The 27,863-nt window shown below is 36.7% G+C and overlaps 2 protein-coding genes across 2 annotated transcripts in view; one reads left to right on the top strand and one right to left on the bottom strand.

Annotated features, from left to right (window-relative positions):
* Nucleotides 1–1,231: 1,231 nt before the first annotated feature.
* Nucleotides 1,232–3,321, top strand: sp8a (sp8 transcription factor a; the record flags this gene model as incomplete). The annotated part of the gene is made up of 2 exons (XM_079441661.1): nt 1,232–1,252; nt 2,137–3,321. 2 exons carry the CDS (start codon nt 1,232–1,234, stop codon nt 3,319–3,321), a joined length of 1,206 nt encoding a protein of 401 aa, XP_079297787.1.
* Nucleotides 3,322–7,662: 4,341 nt separating this feature from the next.
* itgb8 (integrin, beta 8) overlaps nt 7,663–27,863 on the bottom strand; it is a gene marked incomplete at both ends in the record, with an annotated part of 32,952 nt that continues 12,751 nt past the window's right edge. The window contains 8 exons of the mRNA XM_079441096.1: nt 7,663–7,785; nt 9,959–10,119; nt 13,968–14,078; nt 14,151–14,254; nt 20,861–21,083; nt 24,324–24,681; nt 26,838–26,981; nt 27,359–27,448. Coding sequence (XP_079297222.1) covers nt 7,663–7,785; nt 9,959–10,119; nt 13,968–14,078; nt 14,151–14,254; nt 20,861–21,083; nt 24,324–24,681; nt 26,838–26,981; nt 27,359–27,448 — 1,314 coding nt within the window. The remainder of the gene's footprint in view (nt 7,786–9,958; nt 10,120–13,967; nt 14,079–14,150; nt 14,255–20,860; nt 21,084–24,323; nt 24,682–26,837; nt 26,982–27,358; nt 27,449–27,863) is intronic.

Below are 27,863 nucleotides of genomic sequence, written 5' to 3'. Positions count from 1 at the left end.
CCCGCGCGTGATTTTAATTAACTTTTTCCCGCTGCCCTGTAATGATCGAACATTAATATCAAACAAATAAAATGGCATGTGATTAAAGCTCACCTCTTTATTAAATTTGAAAGTCAAATTAAAAGCATGATCTCCACGTGCACTGCATGCTGATGCGCTCTCCTGTGAAACTGCACTTTATGCATTTAATTTCCATGCCATAATAATAATAATATCTGAATAATATCTGAATATCATAATAATAATAATATACTGAATATCTGCAATCAAAATCTAATACAGACCTGGAAATAAATAGAAAGTTTTAGGTAGAAAAAAAAACGATATACTTCTAGATCACCAAGTAAGTAGGCTACATGTGTGAGCGTGATCAAATGAACTGTAGCCTATATTGTGCGGATGGGCAGGTTTTCTTGCTTGCATTAAAGCCCGAAATGCTCTTTGTGACCTTCTCAAATCATGCAGTGAATCTCAAATTCACACTAAAAGTCTAATCTGTAATGAAGGCATTAGAATTAGAAAAGAAAACATAATGAAAGCACTACTGGGAATCTCAGACTTTTTGCATCCCACTGTACTTCGCAACGCTTGCAGTTATGTTTAACTGGAAATTTGCACAGCAAATACAGAACTGCAGATGATTGAAAATGATCCACACAAACAGGAGTAAATCAGATCAGAAACTGGACTGCCTGTGGATTAACACACATGAATCTCTACTGTCTGTGAATGGGATGAAAGAGAAAAGAGCTCGTGGATGAAGTTAATCTCCTCTTGTTTGTGAATCTGCTGCTCCACCACCCACCTCCACCCCCTCGAGTTTCCCGCCACGCCCTCCGACCCAGAATTCACAACGAGTCCTGACGAATAAAAACACAGATCTTGAAGAATAATAAAAAAAACTAAATCATGCACTTTTAAATATTTTATTCAAAGATGTCATATTCAGATGTTTAAAGATAGTGGTGAATTTTGCGCAGCATAAAATATTACGTAGGCTATCCTTACATGGGTTTCCCCAACAATTAAAAAAAAGGTCCTGGAAAGGTTCACCCCCCCCAGTTCCTCCCACTTGTAAACAATTACCCGCGCTCCGCCGATGACATCACCAGCGAACGCAGATCTGATTGGTAGTGCGGGATCTGCCGGATCTTCAAAGCCCGAGCCGAGCGCATTTGTGCAGCTCCAGAACAGCCGAGGGACTTATAAATGCAGAGACCTTTCACAGGTGATGGCAACTTCACTTCTTGGGGTGAGTATAGATACAGCTCTTGCGTCCGTGCAGGGGAGATCTCGAGTAGATTTTCAGATGAAATTAGAACAATCTAAGATTGTTTAAAATTTATTTGCTGTATAGCTATTCTCATTTGGCTACAAGCGTGTTTGTGCGTAATGCTGCGTAATGCTGAAATGCAGTTGATTTGCATTCGGATTGGAGGAGCAAATAGTAGGATATAATCCTAAAAATAAGTGTTCTTTGAAAATAATATTCACCAAAGAATCCTGTAATTATTAAATGAATTAATTAATCTGGAGAGTAAAAAGTTACTGATGTTTCATTAGGTTCTTCAGATCGGTGTTTTGATTCCTGGGTTCTTTAAAAACTTCAAAAACATAGAAGGTTTAATTAGTAAATATAATAGAATTACAAGCTTCTCCTATAAAACTGTAACACTCATTGCGGTTCTATGTGGAAGCTTTATTTTTATTAAAAGACCTGCTAATTGCAATAGAGATTCTGGAGAGTTTAATGCAAGAATATTAGTACAATGGATTGAGTTTAAACAATTGCAACTCTTTGCTTTGTAGAACTATACTTAAATTGTCGCCAAGCAAATCAATTCAATGCAAAATGTATTAGTTCCTTAAGATTATTCCCACGGACAAATCAACTATCTCTGAAAGGTTTATTGCAGGAAAATTTGCAAAACGGGCTACGTTTAAAGTATTGCAACTGTAAATTGACCATGTTTTGATATGTGGCAAAGGGAAAAGTCCTTGATCTCCTCTCAGCTTTATAAACGATGTGTTTGGCATTGTTTATGAGCAATATTGTTGCCTTTTTTGCTCTTCTTTTGAAAGTCGCTTTGAATAAAAGCGCCTTGAGTGTAAATGTGAATGTTTTTATGGTCACAGGAGGAACCGAGGGTTGGATCCACTCCATTGGCCATGTTAGCAGCGACCTGTAATAAAATCGGGAGCTCGAGTCCCTCCTCGGACAGCGGCTCGTTTGGAAAAGGGGGTTTTCACCCGTGGAAGCGCGCAGCGCCCAGCAGCTGTTCTCTCTCTCCGTTCGGCGCGCAGCTGAACGACTCGTTCAGCGCCAACAGCTCGTTCTCCTTAACGGGCACCAACGCCTCCACCAGCCCGTTTGGAAACGAGTATCCCGTGTTTCAAACTTCAGTGGCCAACAGTTCTCAGGACGCGAGCGCGCAGTCGGTGTTCATATCCAAAGTGGACACTCTGCAGGGGATTTACCCGAGGATGAGCGTCGCGCATCCGTATGAGACGTGGTTCAAATCCGCGCACGCTGGCATCTCCCCCGGAGACGTGAGCGCCGGTGGCGGCTCCTCTTGGTGGGATGTTGGCACCGGTTGGATTGACGTTCAAAGCGCGAACGGCGCCGCACTCCAGAGCTCTTTGCATTCACCCTTGGGTGGATACAGCTCAGAGTATTCCTCCCTCCCTCACTCTGCGTTCAGCGCCAGTCCGTCTCCGCATCTCCTCACAGGTGGCCAGCACCTGATGGACGGATTCAAACCGGTTTTATCCGCCACTTACCCAGAAACCAGCCCAGGTACTAACGGCGCAGTGTTAGCCGGGTCTCCGCGCTCATCCACTCGGCGGTACTCCGGCAGAGCGACCTGCGACTGTCCAAACTGTCAAGAGGCGGAGCGCATGGGGCCCTCGGGGGCCAGTTTGCGCAGAAAGGGCCTCCACAGCTGCCACATCCCGGGCTGCGGAAAGGTATACGGAAAGACATCGCACCTCAAAGCGCATTTGCGCTGGCACACTGGGGAAAGGCCGTTCGTTTGTAACTGGCTCTTCTGCGGGAAGCGCTTCACCAGGTCCGACGAGCTCCAGCGGCATTTACGCACACACACCGGGGAAAAGAGATTCGCCTGTCCGGTGTGCAACAAGCGCTTCATGCGCAGCGACCATCTCAGTAAACACGTGAAAACGCACAGCGCCTGCGAGCCCGGCTCCAACGGGGTTAAGAAGGGCAGCGATACCGACAGCGAACAGAGTGTACCGGGCAGCCCAGCCTGCCAGTCACCCGAAATGATCCACAACACAGAACCCGTCCAGAACGACCTCTGAGAAGAGATATAGATAACAAGCGTTCTTAAAGATAAAGGTTCTCATTAGAGCCAAAACTTTTTATTGTCAAATTCCTTCGAAAACAAGTCTGGTATTTTAAAGAACCCAAAAACACTGATCTGAAAACCTATAAAACATAAACCGTTTTAATCTCCTCTAAATGTTTTGTTGTTGTTTCAAACCAACTTTGGGTCAAATATGGACTAGCCCAGCTTTTGGGTTAAAATTTTAATGTAAAAAATTTAACCCAAGCTGGGTTAGTCTATATTTGACCCAAAATTAGTTTGAAACAACCCAGCATTTTTTAAGAGTGCATAAACACTGGTGTTTCTCGCAGCGATGCGATAAAACCACCATTTTTGGTTCCTCAAAGAACCTTTCAGTGAAAAGTTCTTAAAAGCATTTTTTTCTTAGAACGTTTGAAATATCTAAAGAACTTTTTTCCCCCCAATTATAAACAACATTTTGCGTAACGGATGTTAAACGTTCTTTATGGAACCATTGATGCCAATAAAGAACTTTTATTTTCAAGAGTGTAGCAACTCAAGAACTCTGAACAGAAAGTGTTTCTTGGTCTTCAAAGAACCACGGATGTTTATTAAAGAACCTTTGTTTTTAAGAGTGTTCACATGTGAACGCACTAATTTCGGTGCGCAGTGAAATCACGTTTCTCAGACGCCAATTTTGATCATATTTGACTGTAAATCAGCAGAAGGTCTCTCTCAGGTGTTCTTGGATATTTCAAATAGTCCTTTTTGGATGCAGTGATGAACATAACCTCGCCATGCAGATAAAGATGAAAGAAACTGCTGAACTTTAATATTTGCGCTGCGTCTACAGATTCTCCATGCACTCATGTCTATTGAGGCACTTTATTAACTAAATAAGAAAATCAAGGATTTTATTCCTCAACAGCTGCACAAATGTCTTATTCTGTATTTGCCAATTGAACTGTTTTGTTTTGTGCTCCTTGATTTGGAAACGGAAAGTCTCTAACCCAGCGAGTCTATAATAATAATACGCTTAATCTGGAGATGAAAAGTGCGTTTTTGTACATTAGTCGTGCAGTTTATATCTATGACCGTGAATCTGAACTCTTCTCAATGCAAAGTGAAATTGTACATAGGATTGTCTTGAAACTCTATTTATCATCGAGTTTGATTTGTGCTTTGAAGTCTATCAGAGTCGCACTTTGAATCTATATTTATAATTTCAGGACCTCTTGTTTTATTATTATTTAATTGAGCATGTGTGTTTGTATTTACTGACCGTTTACTTTAAGGTAATAAAGTCAAATATGACTTGGCTATTTGGACTGTTTTTGGGGGAAGTTTGTGATAACAATAATGATGGTTTACCACAGAAATAGTCGCTAAATGTGTTCAACGCTGCACATATTAATAAATACGCAACGTTATTAAAGCCTGTATGAGATAATTAAAGACGACGTCACATGCAGTGAAGAAACAAAGTGGTATTGAATGTTTTAAAATATTTAATAATAAATAGCTAGCAGGCCAACTTAAAAATCTCAGCTGGTTTTGACATGTCTCAGACTGAGCTGTTAGATAATAGATAATAAAGTGAAATAAAAAAATCTAGATTTAAAAAATATCATTATACATAATATAATAATGAGAAAAAATTTGAATTGATTTATAATCATGACCCATGATCCAAAGTTTTATTTCTTTGAAATGGTCTAAAAGAGGTTGGCACGAACTGTGTATTTGGAAGTGACTTTATCTCAGAACATACAGTCATAAGTCATTTCTAAGTTAAAATCAAAGATGAGATCAAAGTTTTAGTTGCAAATCTGTGACGCAGTGACATTTCATTTCTCACAGCAGCGCTCTTCTGAGTATTTGAGCCTCCAGTGGTCTCTGGCAGAACTGCAGCTCAAGTTCATTTAGCCTATTCTGCTTTACCAGAATACAAATGAAAACTGTTAGGAATAATATTAGTAGACAGTATTTATCATGCTCACCTTATTTTGCAACGCGGAAGCATATTCTGTGAATTGTGCTAGACTTCTGATTGGCATGAAGCTAAAAGAGTAGCAAAAAACAAGTAGTTTTAATGTCAATTTAAATTTGGGAACAATATTTGCAGGCCTACTTGTATGCTAAAAACTAAGTTTAAAGTAGGCTATACAAACATTTATTGTACAACATTTTTCACATTCAAATCCATGCTCTCAGTTTTGCTAATCTTTCACCTTTCGTGCTGATTTGAAAAACAATAAAAAAGGTCCCACTTTATATTAAGTGGCCTTAACCAGTGTACTTACATTTAAATTAATCATTAGTACAATGCACTTATTGTCTACATGCTTTTGCATTGTAATCTGTAATTACATTTATAATTACACTGTTGCCCCATCTCTTACACCTTAGCCCACCCTTAAACCACCCTAGCCTGTCCCCAACCTTACCTGTATCCCACCTCAATAGCAGCAAAAGTGTTTTGCAATACAATGCTACTTATTTTCTGATGTAAGTCCATAGAAGGCCACTTAATATAAAGTGAGAATCTCAGTATTTTTACGCTACAACATGCCAAAATAAATCAATTGAATAGCCTACATTTAAAATAATTTGATATACTTTTTTTTTTCTTAAATTAAACTCACAATAATGAACTGGAATGATGACAGTAACTGAAGAACAGTGTTATGATTTTTATTTATTATTTCGTTAAACCGGCTACAAAGCATAACCGAAATGGCTGGTGTGATGTTTGCTTTACACAAGTACATTCACATATCAGTCGGAAATGTGCGGTTACACATGCTAACAATATTGCTCAGTACCACATCTGTTCACACTATACAAAAAAAAAAAAAAGTTTTAACAAAAAAGAGAAAAAAAACCCTAAAAATAAATATTGTTTAATGTCCTCCAGATGTAAACAGTGTGTAAAAAATGGATTTATTAGAGCCACAGGAATGCTATGGTGACCTCAAGGGTTCGTACCATCACGCACTGCGTTATAGGGCCGCTGCCGGGGACAAACCGGCCCTCAGTAGTACACGACAACAGATATAAATACCGACCAGCAGCTAAATAATTAACACAACTCAAAGCGCAAATCTGAACATACAGTAAACTAGTGTAGGAAGAAACTTCCTTGAAACTCCAGTTGCATCAGGGAATCATTTGAGTTGGGAAAAGTGCTGGGAAATAACTTAGGCTACAGTTCTGAGATCTCTGCTTAAATATTAACACATTCAATACCCCCCCCCCCAAAAAAAAAATTCCCCTGCTAAAGTTGTTAGAAATGGTTAAGCTCTGTTGAACACTAGGTGGCATACTAATCCAAGTCAGCACGACAGGGTGTCCTAAACACTGTTCAGAATTGAGTACTAGCATACTGCTTCAGCATACTGTACAGGATCTGCTGTATCCACTTTATTTTTGACGATCGGGCGCAGGTATATTAGCTGTACAAAGTCCCTTATGCTGCTCGATATTATTGCTTATCATACTATTTTAATGTATTATCATAATCATAAACACTGGATTGTTTACTGCACTTTGTTATTTACCGAGCAGCTAAAGAATCAGATATTCTCAAACATTCACAGAAAATAGCTTACACCCGTGTCGCAAAATAAAGCGGATACTGTGAACATTGCTATTAAAAAAAAGTAGGCTAATATAATAATAATAATAAGCTACTCAATTTATCATTCCAGCATTTAAAGTAGCCTACTAAAATGAAAAATAAAATTAAAAATATAAAATATCATACATACTAAATATTATATTTCTATTTAGCTTTAATTTATTCATGTATAAACAAAATAAAAGCACATAAAATTACTAAAATGTAAACTGAAATGAAAACTATATAAATCTAAAAATAATTAACTTTAATTGATTATATAATTAATTTATAATATAGTTATTTAGTCCAAACAAAGCATCATTATGCTGGAAGTGTCAAGCCCATTGCATCGGTCTGTGTATTTTCTGCATGCATCCTGCAGAAATAGTATGCGCAGTATGCAAGTACGCTATTCTGAACGCAGCCAGTGTCTGTAGCATGTTGATGATTAAAATAAAACAAGTAAAAATATCACAAACACACATCTGCTAACAGACGCAAACAAACAGTAACTCAGCAGAAAACTGGCTTATTGAGGTGAACGTGTCTAAAGCACATCAGTAAGGGTTTACCGTACCATCTCTTTTCTGTGACAAGAGATTTAATGCCATTCGATATCATACATGAGAAACAGAATGAAAAACACCTCTCGTGAAGTAAGTGCTTAAAAAGAAAGATTGTGTTTTCATTCAGGTAGTGCTTCGGTTCTAGAGCGACCTTTGACCCCCATCATCACTGCCAGGCGTCGCTCAGGGGCTTCTTGGGCTCTTGTGAGTGCATCTCCACCGGGTGATTCGGCAGACGGTCCCTCCTGTATGTGATCGTCTTCTCGCTGGTCGTGGGGACGTATGAGTTCTGCATTCAGAAAGAAAGAGAAATACATCTTTTATTAATAAAACATCTTTTATTAGTCTGCTAAATGACTAAAAGTAAAAAGTAAAGAGTGTAAAGACCATCGACTCTACCGTGCGACTCCACCGGGCTGGGACACCAGCAAAGGATATAAGTATCACTTTTTATATTATTTTAATTTTTTTTCCTTTATATGTTTGCTATTGAAATGTTGTTGTTGTATGCATTTGCCAATTTTATTTAATTTCTGTATTTTCTTAAATGGGTGTGTATTTACAGAGTGTTAACTTTTAGTTACTTTTTCTTATTTGTAAGTCGCTTTGGATAAAGGCGTCTGCTAAATGACTAAAAGTAAAGTAAGTAACGTAATAAGCAAGGAAGCATTAAATTGAGCAAAAGTGTCACAAAAGATTTCTATTACAAATAAATGCTATTCTTTTGAACTATACATCAGAGAATCCTGAAAAATAAACTCTATCACAGTTTCCACAAAAATATGAAGCAGCACAACTGTTTTTGTACTAATAATAATAATTAGCAGAGCATATTAAAATGATTTCTGAAGGATCATGTGACTCTGAAGACTGTAGTAATAATGCTGAAAATTCAGCTTTGATCACAGAAATAAATTACATTTTAAAATATATTGTATTAAAATACAAATATTTTAATAAATGTTTAGTTGGCAGTACTAAAGAACTAAAATTAATAGAAGTAAAATTTAAATATATAAATTAAAGTGAAATAAATATAACAGAAAAAAGTTATTACATAAAAAAGCTAAATTTATAAAATGTATTTGGGAATTAGAGATGTTTTGTGGGCAGTAATACATGAACAAAATTAATAGAACTAAAACTAAAACAAAAAAACAATAACGCTCAATAGAATAGAACAGAAATAAAAAAAATGAATAAATTAAACTTATAAAACTTGTAAAAGGAATAAAATAAATAAAAAATGCAAAAATCATTTTGAATATAACTGGAAAAAATATATATTTATATACGACATGAGGATGAGTAAATAATATTAAATTAATATCAATATTATTATTGAACAAATGGGCGGGTGAACATTTCTTTAAAGGGGGCCATATGATGCGATTTCAAGTTTTCCTTTCTCTTTGGAGAGTTACAAGCTGTTTGTGCATAGATAAAAATCCCTGAAGTTGCGAAGACTAAAGTCTCAAAACCAAAGAGATTTTAAGACTCGACCACGCCCCCCTAAAACGGCTCATTCAAACACGCCCCCACATGTCTACGTCACGATGTGGAAATATTTGAGTAATGCCACCCAAATGTTCACGCAAAGAAAGAAGGCGTGGTTTCAGTACCACAGTAGTGTTGATGCAGTCATGTCAGGGAGACGCTGTGTGTTTCTATGCGAAAGCAAAACCCCTTCATTTGGCCTTCTGAAAGCAGATGCATTTAGGAATCATTGGTTAAGATTTGTTTACATTACAACAGCACAACCCAAATGTTCGAATTTGTGCTACGCAGTTTAATAGAAGGCTGGCTATGCACAAAGTCTATTTAAAAAAGAAAAGGTCAATTCTGACTTTGCTATGACAATCTGGCTCTTCATGACTGTAAGTATGTTTTTTTATTAGTTCAAGTATTTGCTATTGACTGTTCAAATGCGGAGTTTTGCGCGTAACGCATCGTGTGTGTGTGTGTGTGTGTGAGGGGAACAGGGTCACATCACAGCGGAGTGTACAGCCCGTCAGAAAACATCTTAACCGTGGCTTGTGTGCAAATACATAAGAGCATCATCACACTGTGTCTGTCATGCGACTCTGTTCCCCTCTCGGCCTTGAACTGATAAAACTAACGTTAACTTGAAAGCTGAAGCTCACGATTATGGTAAGGGGCGTTACATTTCCGACGCATGATTCTGGTGTTTGGCCAATCACAATGCACTGGGTCTGTTGGCCAATCACAGCAGACTGCACTTGATGGAAGGAGGGACTTTGTAGACAACGACATGTTTGAGACAGTCGGGCATAGAGGGACTACAATAATGTACAGTATTTGAAAAATAATGTTTTTTGAACATTAAAGCATGTCAACACATTCTGTTACACCAAATACACAAAATAATGATCTTTAAAATAGGATCATATGACCCCAGCTGTAGTTTTCTCATACTGAACACACACATGAACGCACATTACCTTACGGCTGTGGTCAAACTGTTGCTCAGGTTTGGACTGCCACGAGCAGTTTCTAGCTCTCAGCAGCTGTCTGACGGCGGCCAGCATGCTGATTCCCAGCGTGACGGTCAGAAGGAAGGTGCTGAGGAACGTCTTTAAGTACCGCCGACTCCAAACACACACTGTTACACGACAGAGACCAGACTATAAACAACACAAACAACAGCCAAAGTCCTCACAAGACTGCATTTTACTCATCTCTGATCCCATAGGAAGTCATACTGCTCAGAAGTTGCTCTTCAAAGACATTTCTAGATAATCGTTTCTCGTAACATTCTTTAGTCAATAGCATACCGTAAGATTGAATACAGTAAGATAAATAAATGTGGAGTAGATTAGTTTATTTTATGATAAATGCTTGAGTTGCCGAATAGAATAGAAATGGAAATGGAAATGGAATATAAATTCGAACTTATAAAACTTGAATGAAAATTAGAAATATTTTACTGGCAATACTAAAGTACAAAAATTAATAAAACTAAATTAAAGCTGAATAGAATAGAACAGAACAGAACAGAACCAAGCAGAATAGAATAGAATAGAATAGAATAGAATAGAATAGAATAGAATAGAATAGAATAGAAATGTTAGATAAACTAACTTATACAACTTCACTGAAAAGTTGAAATATTTTGCTGGCGATACTAAAGAACTAAAATGAATAAAACTAAATTAAAGCTAAATAGAATAGAATAGAATAGAACAGGATACAATAGAATGGAATAGAATAGTAATGTTAGATAAATTAACGTATAAAATTAACTGAAAATTAGAAATATTTTGCTGGCAATACTAAAGTACTAAAATTAACAAAACTAAATTAAAGCTAAATAGAATAGAAATGTTAGATTAGAAAAGTTTCACTGACAGTACTAAAGTATTAAAATTACTTAAAGTAAAACGGAAAAAAATATAAATTAAAGCTGAATAGAAATATTAAAAATAATAATAAAATGAAAATGATAAAAAGACAAAACTAAACTAAATCTTTATAACTATACAGAAAAAATATAAAACATTAATAAAATTAAAATGAAAACAGAAAATGTAAAAATATGATCTAATTCAGAATATTAACAAAAACTAAAAGAGTATATAAATGACCTTAAAACTCAATAAGATCTCAACTGGTTCATATTGAAATCTCTGACTTTTAATAGCAGAATTTGTTAACTTGGCAAGTCTGACATATGCTTGAGACTTCTGAGACACGTGGAATATTTTTCTAAGAAGAAACATCTGGGAAGCAGAAGACTAAAGGCACGTTCACACCAAAAAATATCCACACCATCAAAGCTCATTAAAGCAGGATGGATTCTGGTTGTTTTTAATACTCAGTCAGCTGGAAAAAAAAAAAAAAAACATTCTGAAAAGATTCCAATAATATCGTTCCTCTGTATCGTTATTGTTTATAGTTGTAGAGTGAACTTCCCTGTTCTCATCAATCTGAATGATTTTAACATTTTTATGTTTTATGGTTTCAGTTTTTTTACTGAAAAAATTACTTTTTTTTTTTTTTTTTACGAATTTTTTTTTTGATTTTTTTTTACTTTATTGGAATATGGATTGGAATATTTTACCAGGCATGAAACCTGGTAAAATTTTTGCCACTTGTGGAAAATTTTTCATATGTGGAAAAAAAAAAAAAAAATCAAGGAAGTTTCGAAAAGGTTAAATGGTCCTGAAAAAACAAACAAACTAAAAAAAGTCACACTTGTAGAACTAGTGTTAAAAATGAGCGTATTGGAAATGAATAGGAAGCGAATTTCATCTAGTGGAAGCATTTGGTACTACGCCCAAACTAAATCTTACTGAAAGCTCATTTTTCATGATATCAACCTCAAATTTAGAAAACAACTTGTTTAGATTCATAGGTTTGACTTTCACGCAGTTTCAGAGTAAAACATAATTTGGAGAATATATATTTCATATAAAACTTGCAAATAGTAGCCAAGCGTCTTCAAAAACAGACCAAATCTGTGCATTCAAGATTCAAGTAAGAAATGTCATTTTCTATGCTCAAAAAGTGGCTAAAAGGTAATAAATGAATTATAACTCCTGCAGAAATATAATTCTATAAAATCCCCTAAAAATACTAATATCATATATATATATAACATTATCAAACTAAAATATTGTACATTAATTTCACTGAAGTAAATATCGGTTATTTTTGACCGCCACGCGAGCAGCACCTGAAGGTTATAATTATCATCTCTGGTGTGAACGAGGCTTAATAAAGCAGTAGTCTCTCCGTTTAATCGCATTACTGTCACAGCAAAGCAACAGAGATATTACAGCGATCTCAATAGTGTTGTTTTGGTCTCCTGCACATTCTCTCTTATAAAGCCACTCATCCGAATGGCGTTTGGGACACACCCCACGCCCCCTCAGTGCTGCACCGAAACAGCACAAGCCTTTGTATGTGTGTGTGTGTGTGTGCTGCTTCCAGATTACCATGGAAACCTGCTAAATGTCAGTATGCTACTCTGTGTCCTCTGTGTTGGGGCCTGACTGGATCGGAGCCACTGAGAACAGGAACGCTGGATGTGTGTAGCTCAGCTGCTGCTGATGTTGTAACAGCACACAACAGAAACATCTGGCCGCTGTTTAACTTATGAATGAATGATTGGATTCTTTTGTCCTAAACAAACCCTTTCCCTGAACCTCTTTATCTGCCTGACACAGTTCAACCAGCATTGTGAAGATTTTGAAAGAAATAATAACAATGATAAGTTTTTTCAGATTTTTTATATGAATTAAAAATGCATTAATATATCAGACGTTTTTCCTAGGCAGCAATGAAAAGCAATCAAAATAGATCTCAATATGAACTCTAACATTTCTCATCAAATTATCTGAACTGCTCTTTACTGTAAGTAAGTGTGTGTGTGTGTGAGAATTTAAAGTGGAACATAAGCTTTGACTCTTACTTCAAAGAAACAAAACTCCTATAAACATCCTGAGTAAAATATGAGCAATAAAGACTCCTTTTGGCAATAAATCAGAACAGAGAAGAGAGACTCTCCTGAATGTTGCCACAAAATCTAAAAAAAAAAAAAAAAAAGAATACAAATTTAAAATACAAAATGAATACAAAATTAAAATACAAAATAAGTAAAAATAAATAATTAAATGAAGGAAAACAGCTTACAATTCACCAAAGTATAAGACAAAAAAGTAAATAAACAATAAATAAAGTTATATAAAATAATAACTAAAAATAAATAGACAGCTTACGATTCACACAAAAAATTATTAAATATAAATTAAATAAACAATAAATAAATAAATTATGAATAAATAAATAGCTTTTATTCATCATAAAAATCAAATAAATAAATACATAAAATATAAATAAATTAAAATATAAAGCTTCCAAATTACTACAATTCACCACAAAATTATATATATATAAATAAACAAAAATATAAATAAATAAAATATAAAATAAACAAATAAATAGCTTACAAATTCACTACGATTCACCACAAAATAAAATTAAAAACAAAGAAATAACTTACAATTAACTACAATTAAGCACAATTCCATAATAAAATTGCACTACTATAAAGCAAAAAATTACTTTTCACATTACTGTAATGTGGAAAATAACGACTGTAATATATTTATATAGTAACACAAAACTGTAAAGTATATATACGTCGTGGAACAGCAGTCATTGTTAAACTGCATTTAATTGAGTTTAAACAAAATTTAAATACCAAAATAAAAAACAACAACAATGTTGTATTTCAGGAATAAGAATCAAATGAGAAAAAACAGCTCGAAACTAAAACATCTGAACTGGACACATTACAGTAATGAGAATTTGTTGGGGGAAATGTGCTCTTAAAATAGGCTTCATTCTCTGTGAGCGAAATTTCTAATTTTTCAGCGCTGTCGAACAGAGGAGGGAGAAGGGAGAGGCGGAGGAAGAGCAGATGAAGAAAAGAATTCATTTCCTCACCAGGATGTTGACTGATGTGCAGCTGAGGCCGATCCGAATCCAAGTCCACGAGGAATCGATGCTGACACTTCTCACTGCTGGGATACAGGCAGTATTTCCCCCGCACCAGCTCTGAACAACAGCACAGTTCATTCAGACGCACTGCAGCCTCCTGTGTTTGTCTCTGTGTTTGTGCTGTAGTACCTGTGATGTCTTCCACATACTCCACCACTGGAGCGCAGCTGTGATTACAGAGCTGCAGCGCGTCTGATCCCAGCCCGTGAGACAGGTGACACTTCACACAGCTCCTGATGACAGAGAGCACAGCATTAGGATTATTAGGACGGAAACTAATAATGATGACTGATCAACTGAGGATGTAAACGACACAGACTGAACTCTTAGGCTAGTGCGAAAAAGACAAACTTTGAAGTTGTTGCAGAAAAGTGGAGTAGATCATATACATTTATAAAATTATTATTTAACATTTCAAGCTATTTAACATATTTATTACATTATTATAACAACCTTATTAAATTAATAAATAATAAATAAACAATTATAATTAATTATATAAATCAGGGTCATTTACTAATACTAAAATTAAAACCATAAAAAAAAAATTGTTACTTGAAATAAAATAAAAGTTAACTAAAATAAAATACAAAATAAATATTTATTTCAGCTAGATGCCAAAGCAAAATTTCTTATTTTAATTTAATTTAAATTTTAACCTGATGTACTAAGATGTACTAACTAAAAATGAATAAAAACTATATAGACATACACACATAATTATTTGTTTATACACACACACATATACACATATATATATATATATATATATATATATATATATACACGTCTATATGTATGTATGTATGTATGTATATATATATATATATATATATATGTATGTATATATATATATATATATATATATATATACACACACACTGAACAAAATTATAATCGCAACACTATATATGTGTGTGTGCGCGTGTGTGTATATGTATATATATATTTTGTTATGCGTTGCTGAAGTAGGAGGCAGGACGACGAAGGATGCAGAATAATCAGGTACTTTGATTGAGTAAACGTATTAACAACAGAAATAACAGCATGAACATAACTTTAGTTTGAGACATGACGAAGACTACTACAGAACTCAAGGCTTATAAAGAACACAAACTAATGAGGAAACAAGATGATTCACACAAAACAGGTGAAAGGACTAAACAATGATTAACTAATGACTGGAAACAAGAACAGAAAATACCAAATAAGGGCAAAACAGAACTAAAAGTAAACCGACACGTGACAGATATGGCCCCCCTCCCGGAAGGTGCGTCCCGCACCGTAACATACACATAGGGGAAGGGGGGCAGCGATTCAGGGGATTCCGGAAGCCATGGCGGGACAGGAGACTCAGGGAGCCATGGCGGGACTGGAGACTCGGGAGACCATGGTGGATCTGGGAGCTTGGAAGGCCATGGCGGATCTGGGAGCTTGGAAGGCCATGGTGGACCTGGGAGTTTGGACGGCCATGGGGGACACTTGGGGGTGCTTGGGCAGCGCGGAGCTGGACGGGACCAGCGGAGACATAGGAGGGCACTCTGGAAGCGCAGACACTTGAGGGCGCTCTGGAGGCGCGGAGCTGGACGGGACCAGCGGAGATGCAGGAGGGCTGGACGGGACCAGTGAAGACGCAGGAGAGCACTTGCGAGGAGCGGGCATTGGAGGGCATTTGCGAGGAGCAGGCACTGGAGGGCATTTGAGAGGAGCAAGCACTGGAGGGCACTTGCGAGGAGCAAGCACTGGAGGGCACTTGCGAGGAGCCGGCACTGGGGGGCACCTGCGAGGCACAGACTCTTGGGGGTTCTCAGGCAGCGCTAATTCCTGGGGGCCCTCGGGAAGCGCTAATTTTTGGGGGCGCTCGCGAAGCGCTAATTCCTGGGGGCGCTCAGGAAGCGCTAATTTTTGGGAGCGCTCGGGAAGCGCTAATTTCTGGGGGCGCTCTGTCAGCATAGGTACAGGAGGGACTGGCCCTGGAGAATCGGGCACTGGAGGGACTGGCTCTGGAGAAGCGAGCACTGAGGAATACTGACTAGGAGCGGGCACTGGAAAGCGCTGGCGCGGAGCGGGCACAGGAGGGCGCTGTTGAGGAGCGGGTTCTGGGAGCAGACAGGAGCCAGGAAATCGGGGGTATCGCCATATCCAGAAGCTCCAAGTTAGGAACAGGCGGGTTTGGGAGAGCCACGGGCAGTGGCGTAAACTTTACCGCGGGCAGAATCATCATCATCATCGTCGCGGGCGACGGAACCATCTTCGCCGCATATATATATATATATTGTGGCGGGAGGTGCAAACGACAGACACAGTGGGTGTGGCGTCAGGCCTCGGAGAGGCTTTTATTAAACAAAATAATCAAACAAAGTGTCAAAAAGGGGGTAAAAGTGTCCAAAATAAACAGGAGGTCTGGTGTCCTCGCCGTGCTGTGGGGTTCGTGAAGGTGGGCAGTGTTCGGAAAGGAAGGGTCCAGGTAAGGGGCGGAGTCCAGTGGCCGCACACGCTCCCCTCTCGGGACCGGGGCGCGAGTGGAGTCGGCTTCTTATCAGCGGCTTCGTCCATCTTCTGTCCGCGGCACTTCCGGGGGATTCGACGGCCCGGCATCCTGGCCCGTCAGCCGTCTCACGGGTGCGGTTTTCCATCCGCTCTCGACGCTCCCTTCCTGGACCCACGAGGACACCAGCGTGCATGCACGGGGAAGAGACCGGTCTCCCGAGGAGAGGCGCGCTCGGCATTTAAACAGCGACGGTGATGAGGCTCTATTCACATCAGGTGCGCCTCATCACACGCCGCCAGCCCTGGCTATTCAGCCAGTATATATATTGTATATATATATACATACACATACAATTATACAAATAATTAAAAATAAGTAAATAGCTTACCATTCAACAAAAATAAACAAACAATAAAATAAATATAAGTATTAAATATTACATTTAAAAAAATTTTAATACAAAAAACAAATAGATAAAATAGACATAAAAACTGAAAAAAAAAAAAAAAAAAAAAAAAAAAAAAATATATATATATATATATATATATACACACACACACACACGTACACACAAACACTGACAAAAATAAACAACAAAATTACTAAAACTAACTACAATTACAATGAAAACGGAAAATAAAAATAAAAACTGATTCAAAATATTAATGAAAACAATAATAGTATCTCAATGATACTAAAATAGCAGTGATTTAAATATAATTAATAATAATTAAATTAATTAACTTTAAGAACATACATACATTTATTTAAAATAATAATAATTTTTAATATTATTAATGTAAAAAGGCATCCTGGAGTATGACATAATTTCAGCTTTTTCCAGAACTGGTCGATACCGATACTTATACGATACTTATATTTTTGGTACTTGCCGATACCAAGTACTGATACCTTTATTTTCATTGCACTTGTAACAGAGATGAACATATTTTCTGAAACTTAAGTCACGTTTTTTTTTTTACACTGATCTATAACAGATATATATATATATATATAGATAGATCAGTGTTTTTTTAATCATCTGAAACATGCTGCAACTTTTATTTCAAAGCTCATATAATGCAATTAACATCAACAAGCAAAACATGCAAGGTGTGTACAGTACACATCTGTATTGAAGCAGAATGAGAGCGACGCATACAGCCGAGCGCATTTCACACAGGCTCCTAGTTTCACTTTCACTTTAAATAAGTTGTGTATGCTTGACATTTAAAATAAATGTTGTTTATAGTGAATTCCCCTATAATTTAAAAAAATATATATTTATGATGTAGACCTAATCCATATGATGCATGTGCTAAGTGAGCAATCATGCATCCCTAACAATTTTACATAACTTCTTTTCATGTGACCGACACTTTAGGCTATGTTGTGAATTTAAGCAATGTTCAGAATGGCATACTACTCATACTATTTCTATGAAATTTGCTCTGGTATAAAGTCAGACCACACTGCATTGAATACAGCATCCCACAATGCAATGCGATCGATTTGACCTTCCATTTCCAGTGTGAGAAATGAGCTGGAAACGTTATCAATGACTTTATTTCATTTCAGTACATACAGTAGAGACATTTAACATGCATTTTAAAGAATACTTGCATTTTTATGCAGAATTACTGTGCAGTATGCAGTACGCTTGTATTCCATTCAGAAGATTGTCTAAATGGGTGATCATGCTAAACTTATGCAAAATTATTTCATAATTAAAATTACACATGCGATGTGATGAAGTTGTGTAGAATACTACTTCATTGTTGAATACTGGATAATATTTTACTTACAACTCTTAAAAATAGTATACAGTATATGCTCTGCATTATGTAGTACACTAGTATTCTTCAAGTATACCAAATTATTGCATATTAAAAAAATATTGTATGCTTTAAGCGTGCAAAATTGTAAGTACGCAAACGTATTTCAGAACTGAAATGACATGCAATTATGTGATGAGGTTGTGTAGCATACTAATTTATTGTTGAATACTGCATACTATTTTATTTACAACTTAAAAATAGAACACAGTATATGCTGGGCAGCATGCTTGTATCCTTTCAGTATGCAAAATTATTTCTGAACTTAAATCATACATGCAACATGATGAGGTTGTGTAGCATCCTACTTTACTGAATACTACATATTTTATTTACAACTTAAAAATAGCATACAGTATATGCCTTGCAGTATGCTGTAAGCTTGTATTCTTTAAGTATGCAACATTATTGTATACTGAAATATTGTATGCTTTAAGTATGCAAAATTGTAAGTATGCTAAATTATTTGAACTGAAATTATGAAATGCGATGAAGTTGTGCAGCATACTACTCTATTGTTGAATACTGCATACTATTTTACATACAGTACATCTCTTAAAACTAGTATATACTGTACAGCAGTATGCAGTAAGAATTATGGTTTTATTGAGTATGCTAAATTTTAAATATGCAAAATTGCACATGCAACATGAGGTTGTGTAGTATACTACTTTATTGCTGAATACTGCATGCTGTTTCACCTCCAACACTTAAAACTAGTATACAGTATATACTGTGCAGTAAGCGGTGTGCTTGTGTTTTTAAATTATGCAAAGGTATTGTATACTTTAAGTATGCAAAATTATTTCAGAACTGGAATTACACATACAATGTAATGTAGTTGTGCTACTTCATTGATGAATACTGCACTATTTTACATTCTAGCATAGAGTATATACTGTGCAGTATGCAATACGCTTGCAATTTTGCATACTTAAAGCATACATTTAAAAAAATACAAGTATGCAAAATAATTTTGAAACTGGAATTACACATACAATATAATAAATAATACAGTATATACTGTGCAGTATGCAGTATACTTGATTTCCATTAAGAACAAAACCTAAAGTGCCAGTCCCACAAAACTTAGCATGAAAAATAATTTTATACAAAAATATGGGCAACAGGATACGACATCATATTCCAGGGTGTCTGTTTTTACTAAATAATAAAATTATTTTAAAATGAATTTACATAAACAAATATTATTTAACTAATGTAATTATAATGGTTTATATTTCTATAAATAATCATAATTATTTATTTTTTAATTATTAATTTGATAACCCTTTATTTTATGGTGTCTTTGCTAGAAATGTTACATGTACTTACTATTATAATAACAATAAAATATGCATAATCACATGCAGCTAACCCTAAACCTGTCACGGTGCACACAGCAGGGAGGAACAAGGAACACGCAGACGAGGATGTAACTCAAAATATAGTCTTTACTGAAGACTAAAGACAAGACATGGCAGGACAAGGCAAGCCTTACAAACAGGAAACACCGGGGTAACGAGTAGACCAGACGACATCTCACAACACAGACAGGACTTAAATACCAGGATAATTAACGAAACCCACACCTGGAACAGAATAAACTACTAATGGTTACATCAGACAAGGACAGGAAACAAACCAAATAAGGGCACAAGAGGCAGGAACACATGACACACAGGACAGAGGTCTGACATAACTCCCCCCTCCCCAAGCCTAAACAGTTCCATCAGGGAGGGGGAGTGGGCGCTCTGGAGGCCCCTCAGGACAGACACGGACCGGAACACAGCACGGGGCCCTCCAGAGTGGAACAGACAGACGCAGTCCGAGGTGGAGCAGGGAGCTCAGGAGGCCATGGCAGGTCTGGTTCCTCGGTCTGGCCACTCCAGCCGGAACCCTTCTACCCCCCCCCCCCCCCCAATTTCCCTGGGACAGCTCAGGGGTATCAGGGTGTCCGGGACCAAACGAACTGGCACAAGTGTTAAAAAGAGCTTGGTCACTGGTCAATACGGCGGCAGCCGGCTGACACTACAACAACGGCGGGGACCGGTGGGCTGGAGGAAGCCACAACCGGCGACAGGCCGAGTGACCGCGGACAGCGGATTGGCCTTCCCCGCGAAACAGCGAACTAGAGGGGGCCGCGGACGGCGGCGTGATCTCCCGCGAACGGCGGGGTCGGAGAGCCGCGAACGACGCCGTGATACCCTGCGAATGGCGGGTATGACTCAGCGGCGATCCGGCGGGCATTGAGTCATCTACTCCATTTTTATGACGTTTACATCCTCTATTTATTAAACGTGTTTTCGCTTTATACATTTTCAGGCCCGAGTTTAAGTCTGGTATGCAGCAGAAGACGAAACATTCTCTCTTGCATTCCCACGTTTACATGCGCATGAATGACAGTGAATAGAAGGCAAAGTCTAGTGTGATGCCCCTTTAGAAAGGTATACAAACTCTCTTTTTAACTGTGTGATTGACAGCTGTTCTAGCCAATCAGTGCGAGTGGTTACCAGTGTGATTGACAGGAGCTGTAGCAGATGGGGCATTTCTCACAGAAGGCTCCAGATCGCAGAGCGTCGTCACACACACACTTGCCGCACACACACTTTCCCCAGCCGCTGCAAATCAAGCCGTCGTCTGACACGCAGCTCTCGGTGGAGACGGGACAGTCGCAGGACTCACCCGTCCAGCCAGGGAGACACACACATTCACCCGAAACACACCGGCCGTGTCCTGAAACGTCACAAAGGAAACATAAAAACACACATTTATATGACGGTATATACCAGTACAAATGTGTCCATTCCAGAGATTTTTCTGTTGTTTAAAGCAATACACATTTTTTATACATTTATAATACATAAAATGAGATTATGAGTACCTTTCATTGTTAGATATTTATTTCATAGTATTAACCAAAAACAGGTATTAACGAATGATTATTTACTATGTATTTACTATTTAAATAAATATTCTAACAATTTGTTTTTATTATATTTACTATCTTATCTTTTATGAAATGATCAAATTAATATTCAATATATAAAACCTTTTTAAATTCCAAATATATATATATATATATATATATATATATATATATATATATATATATATATATATATATATATATATATATACACACACACACACACATACATATACATATACATACACATATATATATATAATTTAAAAATAGGAATTACCAAATTAATTTAACACCTACAACTTTTTTTTAAATCCAAATTTAATATTAATTATACATGCACACAAATTATATATATGCAGAGATATACTTTGTTTTTAAATATATATGTACAGTGGTGTGAAAAAGTGTTGGACCCTTCCTGATTTTTTATTTTATTGCATGTTTGTCACACTTTAATGTTTCAGATCATCAAACAAATTTAAATATTAATCAAAGATAACACAATTAAACACAACATGCAGTTTTTGAATGAGGTTTTTTATTATGAAGGTAAAACAAAATCCAAACCCACATGGCCCTGTGTGAAAAAGTGTTTCATGCTCGAAAACCCTCCAATGTGTCTGAATTACAACAATTCTGCCAAGATGAGTGGGCCGAAATTCCTCCACAGCGCTGTAACAGACTCATTGTAAGTTATGGCAAACGCAGTTGTTGCTGCTAAGGGTGGCCCAACAGTTATTAGGTTTAGGGGGCAAGCACTTTTTCACACAGGGCCATGTGGGTTTGGATTTTGTTTTCCCTTCATAATAAAAAACCTCATTCAAAAACTGCATGTTGTGTTTACTTGTGTTATCTTTGATTAATGTTTAAATTTGTTTGATGATCTGAAACATTAAAGTGTGACAAACATGCAAAAAAAAAAAAAAAAAAAAATCATGAAGGGGGCCAACACTTTAAATTTGTTTGATGATCTGTGTGTATATATATATATATATATATATATACACATAGGGCCCTCCATAAGTACTGGAGCAGTAAAGACAATATTTCTCTGTTGGCTGTGGACTCAAGACATTTGCAAATATGATTAAAAGATGAATATGAGACAAAACTACAGAATGTCACATTTTATTAGCCGTTTAAACACAAACATGTTTTACCAAATAAAAAGAACAGCACTTTTAGAGTTCATCCCACTCATTGATGTGAGCATAAGTATTGGGACAGTTGAACATAAGGCAGATATAAAAGATTAAAAGCTATTATTTAGTTGCATATCCCTTGCACACAATCACAGCAGTGAGTCTGTGACCCATAGACATCACCAGACTCTTGCTCTCATCCTTTGAAATACTTTTCCCAGCCTTTAATGCAGCCGATTCCAGCTGTTGCTTGTTTTGGGGAGTTTCTGCCTTTACTCTCCTCTTCAGCTGCTGAAATTCATGTTCAATCAGATTTAAATCTGGAGATTGACTTGGGCAATCTAAGACTTTCCATTTCTTTGCCCTTATAAATTCCTTGACTGAACTGGCAGGGTGTTTTGGGTCATTGTCCTGATGCAATATGAAGCACTTCCCAATGAATCTGGTGGCATTTTCTTGAATATTGGTAGGCAAGATGGTTTTGTACTCTTCCAAATTCATTCTGCTACTGTCATCATACATTAAGTCTTCAGTAAAGTTGAGAGGGCCTGTTCCAGAGACAGCCATGCATGCCCATGCCATGACACCACCTCCACCATGCTTTACAGATGAGGCTGTATGCTTGGGATCATTGCAGTTCTGTTTTTTCTCCACATTTTTGCTTTCCCATCACTTAGATAAAGGTTCATCTTTGTCTCATCGGTCCATAAACACAGTTCCAAAACTCTTCTGGCTCACCTTTGTGCTTTTTTGCAAACTCTAATCTTGCCTTTCTATGTTTGGTGCTGGTCAGAGGTTTGCATCTTGCTGTGTAGCATCTGTAATTCTGTGTCAAAGTCTCCTGAGGACAGTAGATGGTCAGAGCATCACCCCAGCTTTCTGGAAGTTGTTGGTGATTTTACATACAAATCTTTTATGATTCATTTTCACAGCTTTTATGATTTGTCTGTCATCAACTATTGTTGTTTTCTCAGCCGATCAGGTCGTTGTTGGTTGCTGGTGGTTTCCAAACTCTTGATTTCTCCATGCCCTTTGTTTTTGCTGGAGCTCTAATTGACTTCCTCTTTTCTTTTAACATCCAAATTGCTTGCTTTTCTCTCAAAGTCAGCTCCCTCATCTTCATCCTGGTTTGTGTGTCATCATCGAATGCAAGATTCAGAATACAGAAGTAATGGATATAACTGATACGACACATTCCCTGCTTTTAATATCTGAAGAATTAATGCAACAGGACACAGCTGATCACTTAGAAAGACCTGTGAGGCAACTGCTCCAATACTTATGCTCTCATCAGATAGAGGGATGAACTCTAAAAGTGCTGATCTTCTTAGCTGGTAAAACATCTGTGTTGAATCACCCAATAATAAAATGTGACATTCTGTAGTTTTGTCTCATATTCATCTTTAAGTCATATTTGTAAATGACTTGACTCCACAGCCAACAGAGAAATATTTTCTTTACTGTTTCAATACTTTTGGAGGGCACTGTGTATACATATTTATTTATTTTACATTTACAAAACATTTACATTTAGTCATTTAGCAGATGCTTTTATCCAAAGGACTTACAGATGAGGACAATGGAAGCAATCAAAATAAAAATTTATGAAGATTTTTTTTATTATATTTACCATTTTATATTATAAAAATCTAAGAATATTTAAGTATATTTTAAAATATATTGACAATTTTACATTTTATCCTCAATTTAATTCCAAATATTAATATTTCAAGTATTAATACATTAAAATACCTAAAAAAATAAATACAATTATATAAAACTTGGCATTAAATTCCAAACTTATTATTAATTTATTTAATATAAATTATACATATTATACTATATAATATAGTTAGTTAGTCAGGCAGGTCTAGTTGATCTTACACACATCTCGGCGCTCACCTGCACACACCAGGTCCTTCACATACGGACAGGAGAAGTCGTCCATCTCACAGAACTTGCCGTAGATGTTTCCCAGTCTGCTGGAGTCACACACACACGTCCCGCACTTACAGACCCCTCTCCCACTGCAGACGGCTGCGCTCCGGTGCGCTCTACAGCCGCTGGTCTCCACGGGACAGTCCGAGGGATTGGGCTCATCACGACAGCGCCCCGTCTGAGCGCAGCCGCAGACACACATCTGACGGATCCGGATGCTCACGGACTCGTTAAAGCCCACTGGCCTAACGGACATCACAACGTCCCGATCACCGCCGTCTGCCGGACACCGGCTCATTCCTACAGTCACCCTGAAGAAAACCTTCAGACGAGACAAACACAGAGATAACCACTGACGACAGTTCAGAAAATATCTCATTCTGACCCATACTGTTCAAAAGTTTGGGGTTGGTAATATTGGTCCCACTTTATATTAGGTGGCCTTAACTACTGTGTACTTACATTTAAATTAATAATTTGATACAATGCACTTATTGTGTACATGTTTGTGCATTGTACTCATATTTAAAAAAATACCTTTATGTAATTAATTTCTGTAATTACATTTATAATTACACTGTTAACCCACCACTTACACCTTAACCCACCCTTAAACCAACCCATACCACTTAACCTGTCCCTAACCTGACCCGTATCCCACCTCCATTGCAGCAAAAGTGTTTTGCAATACAATGACCACAATAAGTACATTGTACTTATTTTTCAGCATCATTACTCAATATACTATATGTGTGGGGTATTTATTAATATTTGTAATTATTTAAAGAATTTATTAACATTTATTCATATTTAAAATGAGCATTTTTTATATTTTCAGTTTTTATTTAATTATGTTTTTGTAATTTTTATTAGTTTTATGTAATATTTTTATTTAGCTTTAATACGTTTTATTTTAAATAATATTACTACTTATTTATTTAAGTAGTTTACCTAATATTCATATTTAATTTGTTCTATTATATTTAGCTTTATTTTTTATTTCAGTTTTAATTTGTTACTTTAGTACTGCCAACAACAACAACAAAAAAATAATTTTCAATTACATTTTGTAAGTTTAAGTTTTTGGGAATATTTAAACACATTTGTAATATTTTTCTATTCTATTTATTTAGCTGTTTTAGTTTTATTAATTTGAGTTCTTTAGTACTGCCAGCTAATCATCTTTTCATGTCTAAATTTCATCTAATTTTCCAGATTTCCTCTAATACTTGTATTTTATTTCACCTTTATTTCAGTTAACAAAATTCATTTTAATAGTTTTAGAATTAGTTTTAGTTAACAGTAACAACTCTTCTGTGAACACAAAAGGAGGATTTTTAAAAAAGTTTTGAAAGAATGTTTTCTTATTAAAAGTATTCATTTCTTTAATAAAAGCCCAGATGGTACTGTAGATAAACCAAGATTTTTTAATATTTCTTGACGAAAATGTGATTTGCGTTTTCCCATGCAAAACCCACCACCAAGATGCAAGGGTGTGGTGCAACAGCATTATATTTGGGTTTGCGGTCTCTCTGCTATGTTCCTAATGTGCTGGATATTTCAACACAGGTCACATGATCATATAAAACAGCTTATAAATTTGTGGCATTATAAACAGTGCAGCACAGCTTAATTACTTCCATTAGCTACTATTTTCTCATGGGACAAAAGAAACCACAGATACTATAAACCATTACTTGAAACTAAAAATCTCCAAGGCATGTATTACCTTAAAAAGACTATTATGTAATCATTCGCTCACTCTTATATCATCAATTATATCATCATGCACTAAAAATAACATGATGTTTTCCTATGAAACACAAAAGGAGATGCTTAAAAAAGGCTGTCTCCATGCAACAAATGTAAACAGGCTGTCAAGCTCCAAAAAAGTAAAAAAAAAAAAAAAATAGGAAATAGTTTTATAATTTAAAATATATTGTAAAATGTAATTTATTCCTGTGGTCAAAGCTGATTTTAAGCATCATTCCTTCAGTGTTCAGAGTCACATGATCTTCAGAAATCATTCTAATATGCTGATTTGCTGCTCAACAAACATTTCAGATTATGTTGAAAACAGTTGTCCTGTCCAATATTTTTGTGGAAACCGTGATACATTTTATTTTTCAGGATTCTTTGATGAATAGAAAGTTCAAAAGTACAGCATTTATTTGAAACACAATCTTTTGTAACATTATAAATGTCTTTACTGTCACTTTTGATCAAGTTAATGCATCCTTGCTGAATAAAAGTATTTATTTAATAATAAAATAAAATAATTTCCTTGTTACTTTTTTGGTCTTGACCGCAACTGGTCACCATGAACTTTAATTGCATGAAAATATCTCCTTTTCCAGTGAGTGAAAATTAAAATCATACGGTGTTGAGCAACAACCAGGTGAGCAAACATTATTTTTGGCCGAGCACTTTTCATATCAAAGCCAGCATCTCTGTGCACTGTGCTGAACACACACGTACTGTTTGTTTGGGCCGAACACCGGAGCATTTCGTGTTTCCAGAGACAGTGGATCCGTCGGGGCAGAGGGCCGTGACGCTCACCCGGAAGCGCTGAGCCTGGCCGTCCTCCAGCCCGATCTGCACCTCCACATCCGACAGCAGCTTCTGCAAGAGAAGACAGGAGAGTAGCTATAAAAGAGCCCATTGTCTCTGGTATAAGCAGGTTCACTGGGAAAAGGCCGGGATAAAAATAGCGGCTCTGATTGGTGCTTACAGCATTTTTGGCCAAGTACTCAGAGGCCGTTTATAATGCAGGCTTCTGTTCGCTGGGATCACTGGATTTTGAAGAGGACAATGCATTGTTGTGCTACATTCCTCTCCTTAAACGCATGCCGGAACAGACTCTGGCATCAAAGCCGGTGCTATTCCCCTTTAAACTGAAAGTGTGCGCTCTCAAATGTTTGGGACCTTCTGCACTCCTAATCATATTGTCCTTGAGTGGACACAGAGAGTGGAGTGAAAGAGAAAGTAAAGCTGTTTACCTTGTAGGCATGCACAACTAAATCTTTTAGATTAGATGCTTTGGGAAAGAGTCGACCCACGTAACTTCCAGGAATCAAGTCCAGCAGATCCTGTTCAGGGGAAGAGATGAAGCATTTTAAAAAATACAGCTTGAGAGAAAAATAATACTGAGTCACGTCTCGGTTTGTCAAAACAAATGTGTTTACAGTAATCGAGTGCATTAGAGCCGCCCACTTATTCAGGGCGGCTGGTTCTGGAAGTATTTTTCTGTTAATTCTTTACTAGATGGATTTAAAAAAAAGTCTTTGTTAAAGCTTTATGAGTCATGAACCGAACCAACCAGCTCTGAGGGGAATCACAACATTATCAAGTTTTGTTTTGAAGCAGAAAAGCATTTGAAAATAGGATATAAAAAGACAAGATTGCTTTAATGAGGGAAATAACTACAATCCCATAAAGCATTGCAAATGACATAACTGAATTAGACCTGATTTTGAAATATAAAACTATTCATTCAAAGTTGTA

Source organism: Barbus barbus (assembly GCF_936440315.1).
Source record: "Barbus barbus genome assembly, chromosome: 19".
In the NCBI taxonomy this organism is placed as follows: domain Eukaryota; kingdom Metazoa; phylum Chordata; class Actinopteri; order Cypriniformes; family Cyprinidae; genus Barbus; species Barbus barbus.
Note: the sequence above shows the minus strand (reverse complement) of the source record. Positions and strands in the feature narration are given on the sequence as shown.